Source organism: Hipposideros armiger, unplaced genomic scaffold, assembly GCF_001890085.2.
Source record: "Hipposideros armiger isolate ML-2016 unplaced genomic scaffold, ASM189008v1 scaffold_38, whole genome shotgun sequence".
NCBI classification, from domain to species: domain Eukaryota; kingdom Metazoa; phylum Chordata; class Mammalia; order Chiroptera; family Hipposideridae; genus Hipposideros; species Hipposideros armiger.
In genome coordinates this window covers 746,268-769,827 of record NW_017731388.1, presented here as the reverse complement: position 1 = coordinate 769,827, position 23,560 = coordinate 746,268, and the positions used below count along the sequence as shown (strand labels likewise).

The 23,560-nt window shown below is 38.7% G+C and overlaps 1 protein-coding gene across 1 annotated transcript in view; it reads right to left on the bottom strand.

The window, feature by feature from the left end:
• Nucleotides 1–23,560, bottom strand: part of XRCC5 (X-ray repair cross complementing 5) — an 83,999-nt gene that overhangs the window by 54,914 nt on the left and 5,525 nt on the right. The window contains exons 3-13 of the mRNA XM_019638196.1: nt 22,056–22,239; nt 20,968–21,016; nt 19,911–20,033; nt 16,791–16,982; nt 13,782–13,896; nt 12,501–12,639; nt 9,576–9,688; nt 6,127–6,189; nt 3,643–3,780; nt 2,707–2,797; nt 310–443 (exon numbers count right to left, since the gene is read on the bottom strand). Coding sequence (XP_019493741.1) covers nt 310–443; nt 2,707–2,797; nt 3,643–3,780; nt 6,127–6,189; nt 9,576–9,688; nt 12,501–12,639; nt 13,782–13,896; nt 16,791–16,982; nt 19,911–20,033; nt 20,968–21,016; nt 22,056–22,239 — 1,341 coding nt within the window. The remainder of the gene's footprint in view (nt 1–309; nt 444–2,706; nt 2,798–3,642; nt 3,781–6,126; nt 6,190–9,575; nt 9,689–12,500; nt 12,640–13,781; nt 13,897–16,790; nt 16,983–19,910; nt 20,034–20,967; nt 21,017–22,055; nt 22,240–23,560) is intronic.

Below are 23,560 nucleotides of genomic sequence, written 5' to 3'. Positions count from 1 at the left end.
ATAGTGCAGAAAAGCCTGAAAAAAGCATCAAAGAATCTGCTTTTTATTAAGCCCTTTTGTTTTTTAATAAAAACAATAGTCTTTCTCCAGAAAAAATTTAAAAAGCATACTAACTTTACTCTTTTCTTTCTAAAAGCTCAGAGTATCTTTCTTTCTTAGTGGGAAGCAGAAAGTGTTCTTCTTCCTTTAAATAGAACTGAGGCCCTCGGAGAATAAAAACATTTGTTTGGGACCTGTCAATTACTCTATCTTTTTACTCAGTTCTCTTTCATTTAAAAAAAAGTAATTGGCTCACCTTCCCTTTCTCACCTGAAATAATCGTTGAAATTGAGGGTCTGGGATTTTGGTGGTTGGAAATAAGTCTTCAACCAAGCCCTCCTCTTCATCTTTCTTTATCAAGCTCATGGAATCAATCAAAGCATCAACAGCACTCAACTGTGCCTCTAAAACAGGATAAACGAAGAACAGAAAAAACAAATGACTACCCACATTATTTTCCACTAAAACAAATCATTTCCATCCACAGCAATGTTGACAAGGTGATACAGCCCTGGTTCTGCTGAAAATATTCTGTAGTTATGCACATCATTTACCTGACTCTGTTTTCTTATTTGCAAAGAGTTAGAGTAGCTGGTCTCTTAGGTCCTTTCCAGCTCTACCATTCAGTGAACTTTTGACAATGGGGCATCGTATCAAAAGCAAAAGAGTCTGTTCCAGAGGAATGCACCACAGCCACACAAAACCTACCTTGTATATGGCAATTCAAAATATTCAGTATTCAATGAATTAATATTCAAAAAATTAGTAATTAGCTATTTTAAAAAGAAAAAGGAAACCTCTTTGGTACTGAAGCATTAACTTGATGAGGATTTAACGTCACTTGTATCAGAGTGCACCAACTTATCAGGAGGACACCACTGGACCAGAGTGAGCAGGTTCCTTCACATCCTGCCCGACCCAGGATGAGCTCCTGGCACTCTGCGGATACGCACACCTGCGTACATGTCTGACTCCACTCCACTCTAACGATCCCCGAGAGCAAAAAATGTGACTTCCTTTTCTTTGTCTCTCCTAACACCGAACAGAAAGCAAGTGCTCCTCAGTGAAAATCTACCAAGTCAGCAGAAATGGCACAGCTCAAAGCAGCGTGGATGAAAGGCAGCTCTCCCCCAAAGGCTTCCACTTAAACTACCACGGGCACCTTTCGTTCTGCTGACTCATACAGCAGTTCAGCTGTTAAAAGCTGAAGCGCTATTTCTGGATCACTCACAGTCAGTAGGCAAAAGGCAGAAGAGGGTAAGTGATTCCTAAAAAGTCCATTATGCTTCTATTCTTCACCTTCTAAAACACCCCTGTTGTTCAGCTACTACAAGATGAAAGAGTGTACAGGTATTTATAATGAGACGTTTCTATCCAGTTTTTGGCCTTTCCAGGGGAGGTGTCGGGCACTGGCACAGCCATCGCCACCTTACGCTGACTGGCACTAGGAGGAGATGGGACCTGTGGTTTTCATTTGCCACTACCAGCTGGTGTCAGGCCAGGTCATTCTGGCATTGCACACCCCTACATAAGCGTCGACTTGGGGACGATGCCAAACAGTTTTACTGGTCCATCTTTGTAATGGAGAAAATGCAAACAAAAATACGTCCACTCTCAGAAAAATAAATCAACAGATCAAGAGACACTTAATGTTTTAGATCCTGAGTGAATGATGTATATCTATAATTTCTGAACAGAGTTCTCTTTGAAATGTACTCGTTTAAAGTTTGGAATTATCCAGAGGAAGAGACAGACTACAGTAACCCGCTGGCAGCTTCTGTGCGTTGAGGAGCGTGCCTGGTTCCACCATGACGCCGAGGGACTCATTTCCAGAAGACAGTAAAGATACAAACCCTAGGGCCCATCTGGCTCTTGGCTTTTCTACTGCACACCGCTCCCAAGTGGTCTAACCAAAGAAACACACAGAGAAACCCCAGTTCTGAGACTCACCTCCCAACTCCCTAATCCTACACTGACACAGATTTAAACTCATAAACTAACACATCTGCTCATCCTGTTGTGTTCTTTTTGGTATGTTGCCTACATTTGGCCCGCTCTTCTATTTCATTACAACTGTCTTCAACTGAGAGCTCTCGAGAAGACAGGATCTGTTATGTGTGTGAGAATCTTTCTGCGCAGCACCCTGACATCTGCAGCCCGATGCTGAATAAGCCTTTTCTCATCAAGCTTGAAGTAACTCCTACAAAGAAGGAACAATGAGACTTGGACTGTTACTGTAAACTACAAAGAAAGGGCAGGCAGGAAAGGTAATCTCCAGCACGGTCACTTTTCAATTCAAAGTTACACATATTTTCTGTGGGACACACTCAGGCTTCACAGTCCATGTCAATTCACTTCAGCAAAGGGCAAACCTGCTCACAACTAGAGAAAGTCCATCCACGGCTAGCAAGCTGCTCCCCAGATACAAGCCCTTAGTCACAGGGGGGACCTGGAGACAGTGCTCGGAGAGTTCAGGGCAAACCTATCCCTGCTACCGGAAAAACACAAGATGAACCGCCTTTATTATTACTGTGCATGGAAGTCATTCAGGTCTAACTAATTCCACCCTGTGAAACCCTGTCTCCCACCAGTGACTGCAGACAGGTGATTTCCCAAGAACAGTCTGTGTTTAAAGCCAATTAGTGAGCAAAATGGAAATACACTCACCTGTGGGAGTGCATTTCTTATTATTTTTCAAGGATGAAAACATGTATTGCCGCAAGTCTTCCATGAAAGGCAGCTGCACATACACTAAACACTAATGAGAAAGAAAGGAGGGAAAAACAAAAACAATCAAATTAATGAAAACATATAAAACTGTTCCCAAACGCTGTGAAAGTGGCACAACAAAAGTTATTTCAAAAATCAGATAGCTCAACGCTGGTACATGGAAAGCAAAGTGTTTTGATTTCCATTATTCGCTGTACATCACTGCAAACAGTACAAAGAATATTAAACATAAAAGAAATGCTTCAGAGAAAGACTATCAGAGAATACCTGCAAAATGCATGACCGATACCACAAATGAGAAGAGTCCAAGGTGACTGGAAAGTTGACGTGCAAGTCAAGACGTTTGCCGTCTCTTTCCCAGTTCTGCCACAGTAAATTCTTTGAGATAGGCCTGTATTTTAACTAGGAGAGCCCTAACTAAACCGAATTTCACAAGGATCACAACAAAATCACATCCTCAGCCTTGACCCATACTAAACACAGGTGGTTGTGAAAACAGGTAATCTCTATTCCCACCACGTTCTGAGATATAAAGAAGGATGTGAGCCCAGAGGAGGTCACTGGATTGGGCAAACAGAAGGCCACGATTAACTCTCACTGATTTGATTTAATAAAAAGCCCCTTTACATACTTATATTACGCTCTTCCATTGCAACCGAAAGTGTGGTTCACAGCCAGATGCAGCGGCATTATTTGGGAGTTTGTGAGAAAAGCAGAATTTCAGGCCCCACGCCAGACTTACAGAATCAGAGCATTATTTTAACAACCTCGCCCAAGTAATTCCCATGCACATTAACAGTTAAGAAGCACTGTTTGGAATAAAGAAACTGAAGGAGAAACTAATTAACATAATAAAAGACATGTGGGTTTTACCTCATAGGTGTCCTTGATATAAGGAAAAGCCACGCCAACCTGAGGATTCGAGTTTTTGGAATAAGCATATCGAACTATGGCCACCATGCCTAATTCATCCAAAGCATGCGTCAGGGAGGACAGGGCAACAGCTGCTGCCTAGTGAGAAAGGTGCACGCATCAGCACATTCCGACAGGGGGTAATTTTTAAAACAGGATCAAGTACCCCTAAAACTGTTATCCACTTTCTTCCTGCTTCATATATTGTTTTAAAGTGCCCCCCCCCCCCAACAACAACTTCCACTTCTAGGCCACATCATAATTTGATTACATTTACTTCTGGAACTTGACTTCATTATCTAAATCCTTTTTCTTATCACTCCAATCTTCCTTTTCCAAATTCATACTCTCACCCTCTCAATAAACTCCAGTCTCAGCCTTCCTAAACACAATCTGTCTCTGCCTCCCTCCCTCCCTCCATAAATTACCATCAGTATCTTGCTTTCCCTTCACCTCTGAATTTCATGAAATAATAGTCTTGCTGTTTTCACTGCTGAGAAGTTATTCTTCCATCTAACCCAGCTGCTGACCCCACTTTCTTACTGAAGTTGTCATCTGCAGTCACCCATGGCCTCCTAAGTGCTAAATCCTGGGCTTCCGTCCTGTGTGTGACCTTTCAGTAGCACGTGACCACCCCCTTCCTCGACACTGCAGAAACAAGCTCCGCAGATTATCATACTTTGTGGACACTCCTCCCCTACCTCTTCTCTTCTTCCAACTAATCTTGAAATTCTGCTATTGACCTTTCTCTCCTCCTCTTACGCTAAACCTCTACTTGGAGTTATTTTATCCAGTCTGATGAGTTGATGAATCAAAAATCTGTGTATTCCACTTTAAAACTTTCCTAAGATCCAGACTTACATTGCCGACTAGCTGGTAGATGTCTTATTTGGTCATACCTCAAGTAGCTCAAACTGTTCATAACGAAAACTAAACTTTCTGTCTTTCCCCCATTCTCCTCCTCCACTCCTTACTTCCATTAACACCACTTCCCACTCAACCAAACAAGAGCCCAAAGTCTCTGATAATGCCACCTTTCTCATCCCTCACCTTCAATTGTTCACCAAACTCTACCAATTCTACTTCTATGTCATCTCTCAAATCGATCTGTTCTTTTCCAGCACTGCCTCTTCCCTGTTCATAGAGCTAGCTGATCATGTGACTCATTTCCATAAAATCCTCCAGTAAGTCCACTATTCAAGCCTCATGAGCTGATCATTACTCCTGGGCAAGTGTCGTACGTTCCCTCCTCTGTAGCTTTTTATTCACACCATTTCTTTCCAGCTCGAATGCCCTCTCCAAATCTCTGGCTCTCCAGCTTCTAACCCATTTTCAAGGCTCAGTAAATTGATAACCTCTCCATTTCAGGTTTGCTTTAGTAAGCTCTCTCCCTCTCCCTAACTCCCCAAACACTTTGTACTTTTCTCAGTATTTTAGCTAAACTTTATCAAAGTTATCTATGTATACTCCCATTTATGCCACTAAAAACCTATGACCTCAATACCTTGTCATCAAAATCCTCTACACATTTCATAAGAGAGTCATTATCTTTTCCGTTCAAGGAATATTTACTTAGTGCCTACTCTTTGCTAGGCACTGTCTTAGGCCCTGTAAGAAAACAAAGATCAGTCTCTGATCTCACTGTGCTAGTAATACCTTCTAATGTATTATGTACTAGTAGATATGAGACATGTATCCAATACAGAATGCATACATCCTCACATGTCTCGAAAGAGAGACCAGATAAGCACAATAGGAGTCTGGGGAAGAGGTTATTTCCAGTTTTGCAGGTTTTTATTTGGATGTCTTCGATAGAGCCAATTGGGACATTTAAAGAAAGGAAGATGGGGTCTTGAAGGACTGCTACACTGTAACACAACACTAGCTTGCGGGAAACTCAACTAAAGCTCCATTTCCTTTCCTTTCTCTTCTCCCCTTCCACACGGTGCTGATCAGCACATAAAAGTGTAGATTCTCTACACACACACGAAATAACCCTATGCTCATGACCAGAGAAAACAAATTTTTAAAAGGAAACTATTCACAGAATCACAGAATATTTGAGTTAAAAACAATAGTATTCATCTAGTTTAACAACCCACATGATGAAGGAATTCCCTCCTCAACATCTGACTGCTGGCAATAAAGACTCTGCTTGGAAACCTACAGAAATGGGGATCTGACCACTTCACAAGGAACCAATCCATTTGGATAACACTCTTGTTGACAATGTAATTCTTCATCTTGAACAAAACTACCACAACAAAGATTGAGGAACAACAACTTGGCTGGTCCCCCTCCCCAATTCCCCAACACTGTTGCCCTCCCCCAGTACCCCCCCCCAAAAAATAAAAATAAAAATAAAACTACAAAAGCCCCAAACATCTCCCTGAAAATGACAATTCAATTCTGTGGCACTACCTCAAAGACCCACTGTCAACTCACCTCATCATCTTTTGCTGCAAAGACCTTTAGAACTTGATTTCCCATAAAATATTTCCTGTGGACCTACAAGAGTAAGGAAAAAATTGGTTTTGATCCAAAATAAGTAACATAAAACCATAATACTACACGTTACTAAGAAATCCTATTCAAAATGCTCTTACTGAAAAACTCTCACAGGCATTGGAAACAACTTATTACTTGGGGTTCAATTTAACACAATAAATATCTGAGTACCTAGTATGCATCAAACATTGTTCTGGGCAATATAAACACAAAACGAACAGGACATAGTGTTGTCCTGAGGAGCTTAGATAAAAATGAAATGAGCTGCAATGCAGAACTACCATACAGAGCTACAGAACACAAGAGTTCGGTATTACAGCTTGGCGCCACAAGAGCACATAAGGAGGACATCTAGCTTGGTCATGTGGCTTCTGCAGGTGGTGACACCCAAATCAAGACTTACAGGATGTGTAGGAACTAAAATAAAGAGCCTGGGCACAAGTGTCCTGAGTAGGGGTAACTGTGTGAATAGGTCTGGAGTGGCATGAAAACAGCACATCTGGGGAACTACTTTTGGAATAGTCCAGTGCTCCCCACCTCGAAAGCTGAGAAATGACGAGCACTTTCACAGCAACAGCTGCTCAAGAGGATGAAGTCTCAAAGGTGTGGGGGTGAGACCCACATAATTCAAATCCCTTCCACCTCCACTTCCATTCCTCATTTGAAAACCATTATTTGAAGAAATATGGGAATGATCCTATATTTTTAGTTTGCTACATTTATATAGATTTATTTGCCCTCCTATTAGAATCTGTAATAGCTCTTGATTGATTAAAAAAGAGCTAAGGCACCTAAATGACTTTTCAAAAGACAGCCAGCCATTTAGGAGAAGTTCTGGCTAAATTCTTATCCATCCTATAATTAGATACCCAGAATACTGACAGCTTGGAGGAAGACAAATTGAAGGGGCTCTTGAAAATTTAAAAGAGTAATTCACAATTCAAAAAAGGAAAAACATACCCCAAGCCAAAAAACCTATTTTATATAACGAAAAGTTTCACATCAATTCAATCCAGAAATGTTAGTTTCCCTCACTTTAAGGGAGTTTGGAAAAATATGTGATCTTATTAATTTAAAGATAATTACTGGTCTGTTACTAGGTGCATGCGTATACTTTATCTAGTTGATATGTAAAGCATCTTGCTCTTAAGATGATGTGTATGCATTTGTTAAGATAGTACATGAAGGCAGGTATGTAAAATTAGACTATTCCGAAATGATGCTGTCCATCTGGTGGGCAGATTACAAGGGATCAATGCCATTGGCTTTGGAGTCAGAGAGACCTGGTTCAAAGCCCATCTCTACCACCTTCTAGCTAGGTAACCTTGGGCCAGTTACTTAACAGCTCTTAAGCTCAGTTTCCTAATGTTTAAAATACATATAATGGGGGCCGGCCGATGGTTAAGAACTGGCTTGGGACGCCAGAGGGACCCGGTTCGGATCCCACATACGAGGGCCAGTGACACTACCCTCTACAGCTAAGATGCTGAACAACAGCTCAACCTGGAGCTGGGCTGCCGTGGGTTGCCGGCGACGGCGTAGGCTGCAGCCCCTGTGGCAGTGGGTTGCCATGGGCTACCGTGTGTAGCCAGCAGCCAGCGTGAGCAGCCAGCAGCCGCAGTGAGCGGCCGTCCAGAAGCTGGCGACTGATCTGCCTTGCCTGAGAAGAGCGCAATGGTGGTGCCAACTTAGGCCAGTGAACCAACGTCCTCCACAACTAGACTGAAGAACAAAAAAGACAGCAACTTGTCTGTTCCCCTTCCCCCAATTCCCCAGAACTGTTCCCATCCCCCCAATTCCCCAATTTAAAAAAAAAAATCTTAAAAAAAGAATAAATAAATAAATAAAATAAAATACATATAATGGCATTTACCCAAGAGGGTCATAATAAGAATTAAATAGGAATTTATATAAAATGCTTAGTATTATTGATTGAAATATTTTAATCACTCAATAAATGGTAGCTATTATGAATATAGTATTGTGCCTGTCTGAGATTGTACTTGACATAAAAATAATTATAAACCAAAAAGTTGACTTAGAAATACTTTGACTTAAAAGTTAATTTTAAGTTAATAAAAATCTTTAAAAATAGAAAGTGTACTTTTTGTTCAGCTCATTCTTTTTTGCTGTGTCATTCAACTTACTAGGCCCCACTCCCACCCTGGCACAGGTGATTTCCATTTTTTGAGCCCCGACTTCCACTTGCAGATGTGTAAGTGCACAGGATTGGTCTTTTCTGCCTGTCTGGAGTTAGGGAGACCCATTTCCCAATAGGCCACTTTCTACAAACAGGTCTGAATAAAAGTTCTGTTTCACTGAAAAGACTCATAAGCACTGCCATCAACAACCATAAGTTTTAAGTTTATATACCTCCCCAAAGTGAGTCATTTTATTTTGAAGAAAAGCATAGTGTAATTTGTTAGAAAACTGTTAAAGACTCAACTTCCAAAAAGTATTTATTCTCACCATTAAAATCACATCAACTTTAAGTAAATCCTCCCAATTTTCAGCTTATGAGTCTTAAAAATGTATGTAACAGTTTGGCATATCATGAAAAACATTCTCCCTAATCTCACTGAATTATGCTAACACTGAAGTACACAGGGACTATATGCTTGAACAACGAGAGGAAGTTCAAATCCAGTATACTAGGTAATATATATTTTATTATGATTCTCAACTGAGTTCATCTAGAATAAAAAAATATTATTTTTCATTCCTATAAAGCCTGAAAGATACATTTTATACTTATACATTCTTTTTGGTTGCCTACCTCAAGAACAATTTTATCTAAGATCTCCAAGAATCCTTAAGAACCCTTTCTAGGATAGTATAGGTTATCCCATGGCCTTCAGTGAATTACTGCGTTTCCCATTGTGTCTATTTTGTGTATCTCTGTATTGGTGTCTAAAAAACGTGACTTCAGGATAAGTTTCACATCTTGGACATCTTTGTTGGGCATTGAGATAAAGAGCAACTGGCATAAATCAATGATATTCTAAGAGGTCTATGGGCATTCAAAATCCAGCTAGACCTTCATTCCTATAAAACACTCCATTATACATAACAGTTTAGAAAAAGCAATATAATAGCAAAGAACTAGATACTGTTTAAGGCCACATTGAGCTATGACTGACAGCAAAGCTAAGAAGAGACTTTAAATTGAATCTAATCTTCTGATTCATGCTGACTTCTCTACATCTTGGTTTTTCTCTTCAAAAATCAAACATAGAGACAATAACTCCCAGACTACATTTCTGAAAAACTAACATTGAAATAAACATATATTATAAATAAAACGACCGATCAAAATCACACCATCTCATATAATAACAAGGAAAAGCTCACTTATTTTGTTTACAATTAGGGAGTAAGTGCTGTACCTGAGAAGATCTACAAAATCCCAAAACAGAGAAGCACTTCCCCTCCAGTTTATATTTCATTTGTTCCTCATCCACTTTAGAGAAAGGAATGATATCACTCCCATAGCGGAACCCTGGAGAACAAGAGAAGAGCATTTGTTAAGCGCATGGGGCCTCATTTTCTATGAGCTGAAATAACCCTCTGCATATGTACATTAATCATATAGGCACAGTTCAAGCCTCAACATAATACTCCCTGGAATCAAATTTCTGCCCCTTGTGATCAATGGGGAAAAAGCAGCAAATACATAAACAACATATACAATATAGAGTCAATTAAAATCTAATTACGTTTTTTAAGTACATATTCTTCCATCTAGTTACCTTAATGATTATCCAGCCTAGAAAAAAGAACGTAGCAATGTACTAGTTACCCTCCAAAGATAAACCACAGTTGACTAAAGTACAATCACGATTTGTAAACATAACAAGAACACATTTATTCAAAATCCTGGAGACCCACAGAGGAAAAAAAATGCCCATAGGAAATTTTCAGAACAAAATGTTCTCAAAAAAGCATGCTGGAGATATACAAATGCCTAATGGAAGAAGCCAGAACTCTTCTATTTAAAAATGTACAATTGATAAGTTGGATATTTTTCTGCATTTAATTAATTTGATTTCTGGGATTGGATTGTCTATTTTTTTTTTTCTTTTTCATTACTTAGGTTACTCATACAAATATAGGCTCTTGGCTTCTTAAAGAAAAACAAACCCCAAAACCTGTCCCAGGGCTTCTGCTCTGTAGAAGGCCATGCTATTTCAATATAGAGTCGAATATGTTTTGTTGGAAGGAGGATCATCAAAATCAAAGGATTCTGGCTTTCAAAGGAAAGGAAAAGCACATATACCTTTACTCCAGGAAACAAAGAAACATGTTTGAGGGCACAGTGTGACCCAGTTTATTTGTTCCTGTCAATCTGTTGATGTCATGCATTTAATTTTTTTAAAAAATTGTATTTTTATATATGTCTTTTCTAAATATTCCCACAAAAAATTAACAAGGAAATGTATGGCATATGATTATGAGTGGTATCTAAATCAAATGTCTTTTCTAACTTTTCTCTGTCATCAGACATCTTACTTGACTCTTTTAACAGTAAACTTGAAAATTCTCATTAAAACTATCTTGTGTGTTTTGGTTCATCTATTTCCAGGGCAAATCAACAACTAACTTTTGTACAATAACAAGAAGTATAGAACAGACGACAACATATAACTATATTCTTTTGCCCACACATACTAGTCCCTCTGTCTAAGAAAGAGAACTCTACATATTACGGGGCAGAGTGGAGGACAAATGAAGTATGTGGGTAACTGCAAAAAGTTTAAGACAGAAAAGCTACACGTCTAGGCTCTTTGAGTTCAAACAATTTCTAACCTTTCCCTCTCCATTGCTCTACCAATAAATTTCCCTTCTGCCTAAGATAACCAGAACCCCTTTCTTTGCTTGCAACCAAAAGAACTGGTACCCTTATCTCTCATTTCTCCTTCCAATCCATTCTACACCAGCTGTCACATTAATCTTCCTAAAACCAAGTCCCAGTGACATTCTGGCTCCATGCTGCTCTCAAAATTAAGGATAAACTCTTCAGCCTATCATTCAAAGCCCTTCCTGGTATGACAGCCCTGGGTTCAAATTCTGTTAGTTGTTAGGTGTTTGACTTTGAATACACTAATGAATATGTTTCAGTCTCAGTTCCCTTATGTACAAAATGAAAATAACAAGAGTGCTTGTTTCATCAGGCTGTTGTGAAGATTACAAGAGAAAATACAGGTTATCTATCAGATACTACCCTCCAGTACTAATCTGTATGTGCCCAATACATACATAACCCAACTACCTTATATCACTGAGAAGGCCCTCTACTTCTTTTGCCTTTTATCATGCTCGTCTTTCTGCTATGGGTGGGTCATTATACTAGGATCAAATGATTAGCAAGTAATAGGGACACGAGTCTAACGCATATCTGGCTCCAAAATTCATGGTCTTAACTGCATTATACTACTGAATTGAATTAAAGAAATAATAGAGATTGTAGGGTGCTGATTACTCTCCATACATAATCCATCAGGAGAGAAACTCTATAACCACCACCATCACCTTAACCATCACCCCCCCCACCCCCCGTCTCTACAACACATACAAATATCCACAAACACTGCAAAATACAGTGCCACAGGTGAAAGGCATTTTTTTTCAAGGCTTGCAAGCTAAAACTATCCTGAGTAGCAGTAAGTATAGCCTGGCAATAAATTTATATAAAGACCCTGGTTTCTATCTTCACCATCATTTGGTACCTTATAAGTTTAGCTCTTAAACATTCCAACGCTCTCAGCTAGTTTCTAAGCCCCCTGGACAGAGATGCCATCTCAACACACTATGCAGATCAAACGGGTACAACTTTAAAGATCCGAGTGAACGTAAAGCAATATAACAAACACAAATAATTTTTCTTATCCCCTAAATTATCTTAAAGGAGCACATCTGGCAGGGTAGAAGATGTAAAACTGGCACTCAGAAAAATAATTGCCATGGAAGTAAAAAAATAAAGCAGAATACATTTTGAAAAACTTGCTTCAGCCACACTAATATAAGCATTTTCCTAGCTAATAAATTCCAAACTTTGAAACAAAGTCAAGTATTAGTCCTGTCACTTGAGACACTTAAAACTCAGAGAGATGGAAGACCCACGTGTGCTCCTGGGAACCATCCTCCCTATGACCCAACAGATGACCTAGAGCCCAGGGTCTCAGATCCCTTCAAAGCGCTGAGTCTCTAGAACTGAAAATATCTGTGAACAAATAATAAACAAATCTCAGCCTGCCTCTTATCACCTTAAGAAAATCTCTTTTAGGCCCAAGTGGAAACTCCTACTGGCATACCTTGAATAGTGTCTTCTTTTGGAACTTCAGTTTCGTCATCGTCATTCAAGCAATACACGGTTTCTTTTTGTATATCTTCCTTTTTTAAGGTTCTTGCATCCACAACTGTCCAAGACTTTTTAGCTTGCCCCTGTTGAATCTTATTTCCAAAAGAAAAATAAAGAAAAAGCACAAAAAGCTAGGATTCCAATCGACAAAGGTGAAAATATAATATATTCTCTGCTTTACGGAAAAAAAACAAAACCCAGAATAATTATTCTGAATTGTTTTGTTTGCTCTTGCCTATTGTGGAAATTTTAGTTTATTTCATAACTCTTTCTACATTTCATTTTTACCCCCAGGGTAATCCACAGATAAATATGAGTATTTGTATATACTCAAACACTTTCTATACAAAACCCTCAGATTATCTAATAAAAGAGGACTGTACATCTTGTTACCACAGTTTTCCAATAAAGAAACGGAGAGTAGTCTACCAGCACTCAGGAATCAGTAAGAAAATGTAAAAAAAAAAATAGAAAGAAGGGAGGAGACTGTATTCTCAATTCTTAGGACCATTATTGTAGGCCTTGATGGAGCTCAAAATAAAGATAAATCTGCAAAGATTTCATGGATGTACAGTGTGTTCTGAAATTAAGGCCTTGAATGTATAAAAAATACTTCAATATATAAAAACATGTTTTTGTATGTTTAAATGTTTTTATATATTTATTTTGTACATTTAAATAAAAAAGGCAAGGTGGGTCATGTGGAGGCATGGATCAGACTTGTACTCAAACTGGAATTTCAATAAATAATTACTAAAAGCAACTCATTTTTCAAGTGTGCTATTATGTACAAATGTACATGTTTTGCAAAAGGAAATCTCAGAGTAACAAGTCATAAATACCTTTAATAACAGAATTAGGTGTAACTGAGTTGGTGTATATCCTGTATTTCTGCTATGATACTACAATGACCCAGCTTAATGCATTCCACTTTCCTTCTTTAAAAAAAGATAAAGAGAGAGAGAAAGGCCTGGAACTCATGATTCACAATCAATTATCAATGGAGAGAAAAAAAGAGGAGGGAATCAACTTCCATCAGAGGCAATTCGTACAACTTCCTCTCCTAGCATGCCTTTTTCATAAAAGCTCAATAGAGATGAAATAAACAGGGAGAGCAGTTAGAAAAGCAGTAATCATGGTACTGAATAACCCACACATGAATTGTCAGTTCCTTATGTAAGCATATTAGTCTGCCAGGCAACATTTCTTTAAAAAACGTGTACCTACCACTTACCGATTTATAAGCCACAATCCTTATAGACAAATTGGAACCAATGGTCAGCTGACAGGGCCAGGCCATGGAAGATTTCTCAATTTTCTTAAAGACACACAGTTGTCTCAGACTCTCACTTAATAAAGAAAAATATATAATGAAAGCAACGATTTTAAAATGTTAACTTGTGCTAGATGATGTGCTCAGTTTTCTAGAATGACAAGTGAACTGCTGTTGATCAGAAAGAGAGGAGCAGGGGACGGCAGGAATGTGACAATCACGGGGTGGGAGACAGCCAGGACACAAACCAGTTGGCCTAGGAGGAAGGAGTTAAACGGCTTTACTGACAAGTGAAAATGAACATCTCTAGCTTCCCTTATTCAATCTTCTCTTTCAATTTGGCCACTTGTTCTTTACATTTTTTCCCAGATCAAGGACATTTTGAGAATATGATGAAAACACATTCATAAATCAGTTTGCACAATCTAAATGGTTCACCAGCTCCCTGAAAACCATGTCTAGGATATAACAGGGTGGGCACCATCCTATAACATCACTGCTCACAACTCTACAATTCTTCTTTAATAAATTTAATAAATTTCCAATTCTCTTAAATAAAAGGCATTTGTATATGCACATAATGGAGAGAGTTAAATAAAAACTTCCCAGGGGATAAAGTAACTTAGCAATCCACATTTTAGTCTTACGGTAAAGCAGAGAACTCTAGGTTTCTTATTGGGGACAGAGATGGAGACTTGGAGTGGGTGGCAAACACAATGCAAAGCGTTACATCATTTGAACATAAGCCAAGATCAGCTCTATTTTTATCTGGCCCCTAAATCAAACACAACAGAAATGATGACCAGAAATATCTGAACATTGTTGTATTCATTAAAATAAGAAACAAAGGAATTAATGACCAAACATATTTGAAGCCTACAGTCCAGACTATGATTGATCCCCTTGGTACAGATGAAAAACATATCTATTGTAGAAAGAAGTAGGAGAATTATGTGACGTTACCCAGAGTGACAGACAAAGAAGTCTCAAGAGACTCCAATTTTCAGAATAATATACAAGGAGTAGCTGGCATTCTATCTGACATCCTACTTCCAAAGCTTACAATACACCTGGGCTTTGGATTTGTTGGGGAATGAGTGGGTCTGAACCAGGTCTAACCTGTCTCCTAGGACATGGCCAGTCCAAGCATGAGTCACGTCTAAAACCATGAGATTTGGATGCTACGCGTATTCCAGGGGAAGTTCTAAAGACCAGCAGCTAATATGGAACATTTGGGAACAACTGGATCAGCTCTGAAGTAGATGTGAACCTCCCCAAGTAGAACTCAAGTTATCTTCCTAAGATCCAGGTGGGGAAAAGTCGAGTCTAGTGCTGGCCAGTACCACTTTCTGCGATGATGGAAATGTTCTATTTCTAGCTGTGCCCTGTCCAATAGGCTACTGAGCACATGAAATAGTGTGACTCAGGGACTAAATTTTTAATTTTAATGAATTCAAACTTAAATAGCCACATGTGGATAATGGGTACTGTATTGGATGACAAAGTTCTGGTCCACACCTTCAGGGCAGACCTAAAATCAAAGCAGCTTCAAATTGCTGGGACACTATAGAGTCGGCAATGTCCCTCCTTGCTATGCTAAAGAAAAATAAACTTTTTTTTTCTTCCTTAAAAATCAACTTTTTTAACCGTACTCTGTATTGGCCTATAATTTTTCTTTATGATAGGATGGTGAATACGTTAGCTTAAAACACGTATTCTCACATTAGAACAAACTGTGTCCAAATTTGAAAGAGAAATAACTTAGGAACACAGATCTGCACATATGATTATACAGTAAGAACACATTATTATGACAAGAAACATCACTTTACAGGATTCCTCTCTGATTTCTTTGCCAACCCCTTGTGAAATTACAATTCAACTTCCAAAATTCCCATTTACCTCTAATTTTTCAAGGGTGTCTTGTGTTTAGGAAAGCAGAATGTATTGCTTGTCAATTATAGCTCACCAGAAATATTTTACAATTGTGGTTGAGAAAAGAAATTAGAGCAGATATACAACGTAGCTATTGAAAAAAGTCCTAATTTGTTGAGCCTTTATTTCAACTAAGAACTTCACTTAAAATGTCTGTAGTTTGTATATTTACTGATAAACTGGAATTAATTTGCAAACCTCAAGTGTGATTATCCAGAGAATTTGAAACTAACAAGCCATACTGCACAGTAACATATTCTGTTTCCACCTTTACCCAGTCAGGCCCTCAAACACATACTGTTCTAGATGCTTCTGACTCCTCTCAGGTTCTTTGCTCTAAATAAGTGTAAGTCCAATTCCAACCATGAATAACATGAATAAAGGTGATAGTCTCTAACTGGATGGTGAAAAAAGCAGTTTGCTTTATTGTTATATGTTATTTCATGGATTTCATATTTCATAAATCATTTTGCCTTTATAAAACCCACATGAAATAAGATTGTAAATTCTTTACATTTGGGGTTTTGTTTTGTTTTGCCTGACTAAATCATTTTGTGACCCCAGTTTTTGGTTGTTGTTTTAATCACTGTATTACTGTATATAAACCTAAATCAGAGGATAAAGGGATATTGCATATCTCAGTTCTGCCAGTTTTTTATAATTTGGACTTTTTTTTTTGTAGGTACATGAAAAGGAAGGACCCAAGAAATGTGCCCCAAGCTTGGCATAAAGTAGAAATCTACTACTTCATCTTTTGCATTTTACTTGCTAAATATTTTGTGGTATCTATTTCTTTCCAAACTTCACTGACACAGTCTTGGAAATAAACAAGAAATCTTGTGCCAGTCACATACATCTAAAAAAAGGGATTAGAGGCTAGTGTACCATTTCTTTAATGAAAATCAGAATATTTATTAAAGAATAACTGCTAATTCAAGAGTGGCCCAGAAAAAGGAAAACATTAGGAAGCCCTCTGTTCAAAAAAGAAACATATGGGCACAAGTGAAAATTGCAATCAAGATTTTCACTTCCTACCTGAAAGAATAAATTTCATCCAGCCCATCTTCACCTTCTAAAGACGTCATCACCCTTTTCACCATCCGAATACCTTCTTTTTGCTGCTCAGTAATGTCTTTTGAAGGAAAGGAGGGTCCATGGTGGTCCGAGCGCAAGCTGCCGTCATCTCTGTCCCCAGTTCCATCTTCCTTGCCAATTGGGAAAGGCAAACTATCAGGGAAAGATCAGCGGTGGTTAAGAAGGTCTGAAGCCAGAAAAGAAACTGGGTTCCAATCCTGTGACCATCACTTACTAGCAATGAAAAAACGGGCATGTTCGCCAACCTCCCTGAGCTTTAAATTTCTCATCTGTCAAATGATACTTATCTCCCTTAGTCAATATTCCACTGGTTTCAAGTAACTGAAGCCTCTATGATTTGGTAAAAAGGGGAAATTTATTGGCTTATCTAACCAAATAATTCAGAGGGCGGGGTTGCACGTGTCCGTGGGATGACTACACTCAGTGTCTCAAACGCCATATGGATTATCTGACCCCCTCACGTCCTACCTCCATGTTTAGTCATTGGCTTTTACGCTGGATTCACTCCCTTGGACTGGCTTCCTCCACAGTCTCAGAACACATTCGAGCTCACACTGCCCAACTCCACCACCAAAGAAAGACTGAGTATTTAAACCTCTACTCTCAAATTTAAAAAATCCAGGAAATCAGTGGTAGACTGGGGTCCATATATAAAAAATGTCGGCCCTCCTCCAAGCTGTGAGGTTCAAGTGTAGGAAGAAATACTTCCTAGAAAAATGCTGGGTGATATTCTAGACCAACAAAAATAAATAAATAACTGCCCATTAATATCCCTCAAGGTTATAAAGATTAGAGAATTTGTTTAAAATACTTAAAACTCAAAAATGTTATCATTATTATTATAGACAAAAAATTCCTCTCCAGAAATCAGGTAGTTGCTCGACATAAGAAAAACCCATTTTGTTTTTATGTTTCACTCCATTTGTTTGACTGAGATGAGACTAACACTAGATGGGGATTACCAGTCCTGGAAATATTCAATAATCAATATACAAACTGGAAAATCAACCAACCACATTTTATGATAATACTCTGTATGGCACTTTACAAATCGTGTAAACAATCTTATTTAATCCTTACATATTAGGTGGATAGAGATTTCTACCTCTATTTTCTAAAAAGAAACTAAAGCTACAGAGATGAAATAATTGGGCCAAAGACACACAGCTCCTAAGTGATGAAGCAAAGACTCAGTCACCTGACTGGAAGGGCAACATTCTTCCCACACAGCGTATCACCTTTCCTTACTTTGCCCCTGGAAACGGAAACAACTGAATTCAGCAGTCTTTTCAGTTCACTCACATTACCTGTTTGTCACCCCTACGTGGATGGTTATTTTTAAGATGATTTCTTTGTCATTTTGTTTGCTAGCTATATAATTAAAATAGGGCTTCATATTTTTATTCTTCCTACATATACTTAGCGTGACAGATTTGCATGTCCTGTATTACCTATCAGATAAAGAGCTTCCAAGGAGCAGGGTATGGCACAGAGGGTCTGCATCAGGACACTGCTGTTTCCATAACATCAACCATGAAGAAGGGAAGAATGATATGAAAATGAAGAGTCAGGAAGTTATCCTGGAAAAAGAAGTTACAGTAACAGTTGTTTCTACCCTGCATTAAACCAGAAATAAAACTTTCTCAGAAACTAAAAGCTAGGTCCAAGGAACAGGCCTGTTCAGAACACAGCGCTTCTTAGACCTGATGGTATTTTTTTAGTCCACCTAGAACACCACCAGTCATGCACAGGCTACACCAAACAATAAAACCGAAACTCCACTTTGTATGCTGGAGGTTTGTGGCACAGGAAGGAAGCATATTACCCAAGAAAAAATACAACTGGTTACATAATGAGCAAGCAGAAGAAAAAGCTATGCTTCCCTCTTTAGCACATTTTATAGTATTACTCATACAGGAAAAAGTGGCCCTTTCCAATGACATTGACAAAGTGCAGTATGTTTCAGCCACATAAAGACATCCTGAGATTATGAACAGGGAACAGATGCCGAGCTGGGCTTTTGAAGTGCTGAGAAAAACCTCAACTCAATAAGGAGAGAAGTGTCACTTTAAAAGCACTTAATTTCTCTGAAGTACCATCTTAAGTATCAGCATGATGGGTTATTCTGAACAATTTTTTGACAGTTCTACAGAAAGGAGATGCCCCTCAGCCGTTCTAAGAGGTGCATACATGCAAGAGAAGTGCTTAATTCCCCATGGCAGGCATTTTAAAGCCAAAGGCTTACCACTCGGAGCTGGAGGCTTCTTAGGATAGCTCTCAGCCTGAAAAATGAGTGTCCCCAGAAGCCTAATAATTTAACATCCTATACTATCAGTCTGCTTTCACCAAAAATAGGACAAGAAAAAATAGGTTTCAGACACAGCAGGAAGGATTAGTGTAGTGGAAAGAACTTTCTGTGAGGGGCATAAGATAAAGGAAGGAAATGCCTGAAGGGGAAATTCAAACTACTGGGGAGGGACTCTCTCCCCAACAAACTGAAATATATTAATACCCCCTGCCCCGCCCCCTGCGCCAAATGTGTATATCTCATTTCCGAATACACATAAGCAAATTACATTTTATATATGTGTGCGTATTTTTCAGATCTGAAAAAGAGGTAAAAATAAGCATTATATGTGTTTGAAATGATTCCCAGCTGACATTCCTCTCTACCCTAAAAATATCGACTGTTAAGACAGTTCTCTAGAGCTGTTTCAGAAAAGACACCATCAAAATGGTCACTGTTTGGGTAAAGTCCTCTGTGTGGGCAGGAGATGAACTGAATGTCCTCTAAAGATTCCTCTAATTCCTCAATTCTTTGAGCCTAAAAACAGTGAACAATCTGCTACTGAGCTCCTGGGTTTCAGCGTGACTTTCATCCCTTTATCCCCCAAAATCAGAAGAGTTCCTGGAACAGAGAGTCATCAGTGACCATCTGCTAAGGTCAGTCATCTGACAGATTCCGTCTCAGAGCAGCGCGAAGATTCCTGAGAACCAAGTGCTCTCACTGCACTATGAGAGCACAGGGTTTGTTTACAAACATTATCCATATGGTCTTACAAGAATTGCAGGGAGATGCTGGATTTCCTCAAGTTGTGAATTATAGTATCCAGCTGATCTTTGCTGAATGGGCTGCTGAGGTCAGTAAACACTTCAATATGTCTCTTCTCAAACTTCTTGCCTCTAAAAGAGAGAGTTATCACAGTAAGAACTCATTCTCCTAAATTATTTCCTACAAATTCAATTGTACCTGTTCCCTAAGCAGAAAGAGGCCAAGAGATGAACCTAAATACAGTTCACAAATGTGGTTACCTCCTAGAAGTCCACGTGTGATTAATGCTCAGTTACGTTCCTATCAAACATGTAATCACCGGGTTATAACATACTTTTAACATCTTAGGCGAAATTTCTGAGCATTACAGAAATATTATGTCCCGGGTTTCCTAGCTCTAACTTCAGTTCAAGATGTGGTCATAGTCATTGAAAAGACTTCCTCTCAGCCTCTGCACAGGCAGGATGTAAACGAGGGACTCTCCCAGTGTATTACAGCTTCACCCTTGTGAGGGTTCACTCTCCAAATACACCGGTCTGATTCCACTCACAGGGCGAGTGGCAGGACTTTGGCAAAGGATTGAGAGAGATTAAGAAATGGTAATACAAATTTAGGCCTGAAATTTTAGTGCAAAGGTTTTTCCTAACAGTTAAGGGATGTGTTCATGTGTGTACTCAGAGACACACATTTTAAAGGCCAGTAATTAAATAAGTAATGAATTATTAACAGGAAGCTGGCCAGTTACTATATATCTAATTTCAATAACATATGGACCACACCATTTAGTATGTTTTTAAATTCCTGGTAATTAAGTCAAATAAAAAGGAACCTGAAATAAACCAAACATTTATTTCTCCCATAGAAATTCCCAGCAAGTATATCCTTTCCTCTTATTTAAACTTTTAAAAAAGAGAGGTTGAACTGAACCTTTGAATGCCGTGAAATGTTTAGCCACACGAACATGCTGCTTGATTAACAATGAATCACACAGTGCACTGAATCCATCAACCCATATAACTTTTGCAGAAGGGCTCATTCCCAACTCTCCTCAGTTGAGAAACTTACATAGCTTCTCGCTGAATCACATCCATGCACACGATGAGTGCGTCCAGAACTCAGCTAGTTAAGGGCAAAAGATATCACCAAACATTCCCTTTATCCCAAGAACATGTAATGTTTTCCCAATACAGTCCACAGTGCTGGAAATTGTGGACACTGGGCTGACTGTGTGATTATTTAAAAGTATTTCCCCAATGGCTCTTCTTCCCAAGTTTATTTCACTAACATATAGAGGGTGCCAAAAAAAGTATATACATTTTAAGAAAGAATAAACCGTATTAAAATTGTAATAATATATACCGATAACAAAAGATGAATACAAGTCAGGTGTATACATTGTTTTTGGCACCCCTGGTATATTCACATATGCTATATATCAAAGTGTACATCCTGAAACATATAACCAGGAAAAGTAGAATAAACCAAAAGGTAATCTAACATATTTCACTCATTTAACCAAAAATTATGATGCCATTTTACACTAACTAGAACCCGCTTTTTGTAATTAGGTCCATTCTTAAACATGAAGTGAGCCATAATATAGTGTTTTAAGTTACTCGCAACACAGCAGGACCTCCCAGTGATCAGGGATGGCAATACTGATTAGAAAAATAAGAATAACCCCTTAAAACCAGGGCCCCTGTGGAAGAAACTAAATATCTCAGTCTGAATATCAGTCTGATTTGGGGCACAAAAATAGTCCCCATCCAGGAAAGCATGGAGAATGCTAATGCTATACCCTTCTTGAAATATCTTCCCTATGTCCAAGCATTTCTAACCATCACCACCACCAATGCTCTGCACATCATCAATACATGCATATACCCGCTTGAAATCTCCCCCTTCTGATGCCTCACAACCTCTCAACATCACTAGTGCAAAGGGGCAAGATTCTTTAGGGTCTGGAATCCAGGCGTCCAACCCAACCTGATTAATTTCCCACTAAATCCTAACACACATCACCATCATGACCTCAGAGCCAAAAATGTCCATACAGTCAGAACTGAGACTCTTAAGAACCTCACCAAACTAGATTATGATTCCCCAGATTAAAAGAAATTTCTTAAGAGTCTTCTCTGGCTGAAAAAGGATACGGTCAGCTTGTTGAGAGCCTGGTTGGATTCTGCTTTCAATGTCCTCCAGCAAGTCAAAGTCTGGTAGCATCAGGTGTCTGTGCACGGTGATGTTCTGATACTGATCCTCATGAGCAAGGGCATTTTCAGTGCCATCTGTACCAAAAAGGACTAATGCAATTTCATCCTTGTTCTCCGCAAACACCTAAAGAAGGTTAAAAATCATATAGTACCACCTGGGAAGCCATTAGATAGCCAACCTTCAGGGAGTAAGACAACCATATCTCCCTATGGCAGGTCCCTGGGGCCACTGTCAACAATAGAACATTGGGCTAGATGGCCCATGGGACAATGACAATTCCTAGGTTCTAAGCAGACTTTTTCATTGACTATAGGTCCCACCTTCATTTCAGCACAATTTACGGTGGGAGAGTGAGAGGGTGGTAACTGCTCTTGAAGAAATTCTGGCCAACTCAGTCTCTAATTCTCAGTGAAAACTAACTATGGACAATTTGTAAAGATTTTAGTCTCTTTCTGGAATGACTATCCAAGGATTTTCCAGAGATAAAAAAAATTTGCTGGTTCATATCCTATAGCCCAGCAATTTCATTTACAGGTATATATACCATATGTACATATGGTGTACATATTGCACATGTACACAAGGAGACAACGAACAAGAAAGTTCACTTCAGCACTGTTTATAACAGGGTGAAGCTGAAAACAAATGAACTATCTATCCATCAATAAGAGAATGCAAAAACCCACTGCAGAATATTTATACAGTGGAATATTACCACCCAGTAAAAAATAAATTTCTGCAATATTTATCAACAGGAATAAATCTCAAAAACATAAGATTGAGAAAAAATAAGCTGCAAAATTACATGTACCATATAATACATTACATACACTTTTGAAAGCTTTATACAATGCTAAATATTATTTATGAATATACTTACATTCAAAAGTATAAAACATGCATGGTAATAACTATGCAAATTTTGAGGAAAGGAGGGAAAACAGGAAAAAAGAGGATTGGAAAGGGATACACAAGGGGTTTCATATTTATCTATAGTATTTTTTTAAGAAAAAAAAGAAATCAAGCAAATATGGCAAAACTTTAGGATTGTATATTGCTAGACAATGGGGAAATAGCTTCCCATTATATTATTCTTGCATTTGCCTCTTTTATGAAATATTTCATAATCAAACAAAAATAGTATCTGACACAAAGGGTAATCCGGTTCCCACTTACTTATTAAGCCTTTACATCAATGGGGAGAATGCTGAATGGGGAGAGGACAGAATTCTGCCAGTCTTCATTTTTGTTTGGTCTTTTATATTCCACAGTCTCTTAACAACTCCAGCTATAATCCCTAGATGTACATGGAGGAAAAAGTCCCAGCTGCTGGGATTCAAACATGTCCAGCACCCCAGTAGGGCAGGTCAGCTAGAATCCTATCTGTCTCCTGGACCAGAACCCATCTTAAGGCAAGGTAATAGCGCTCAACAAGAAAACCTCA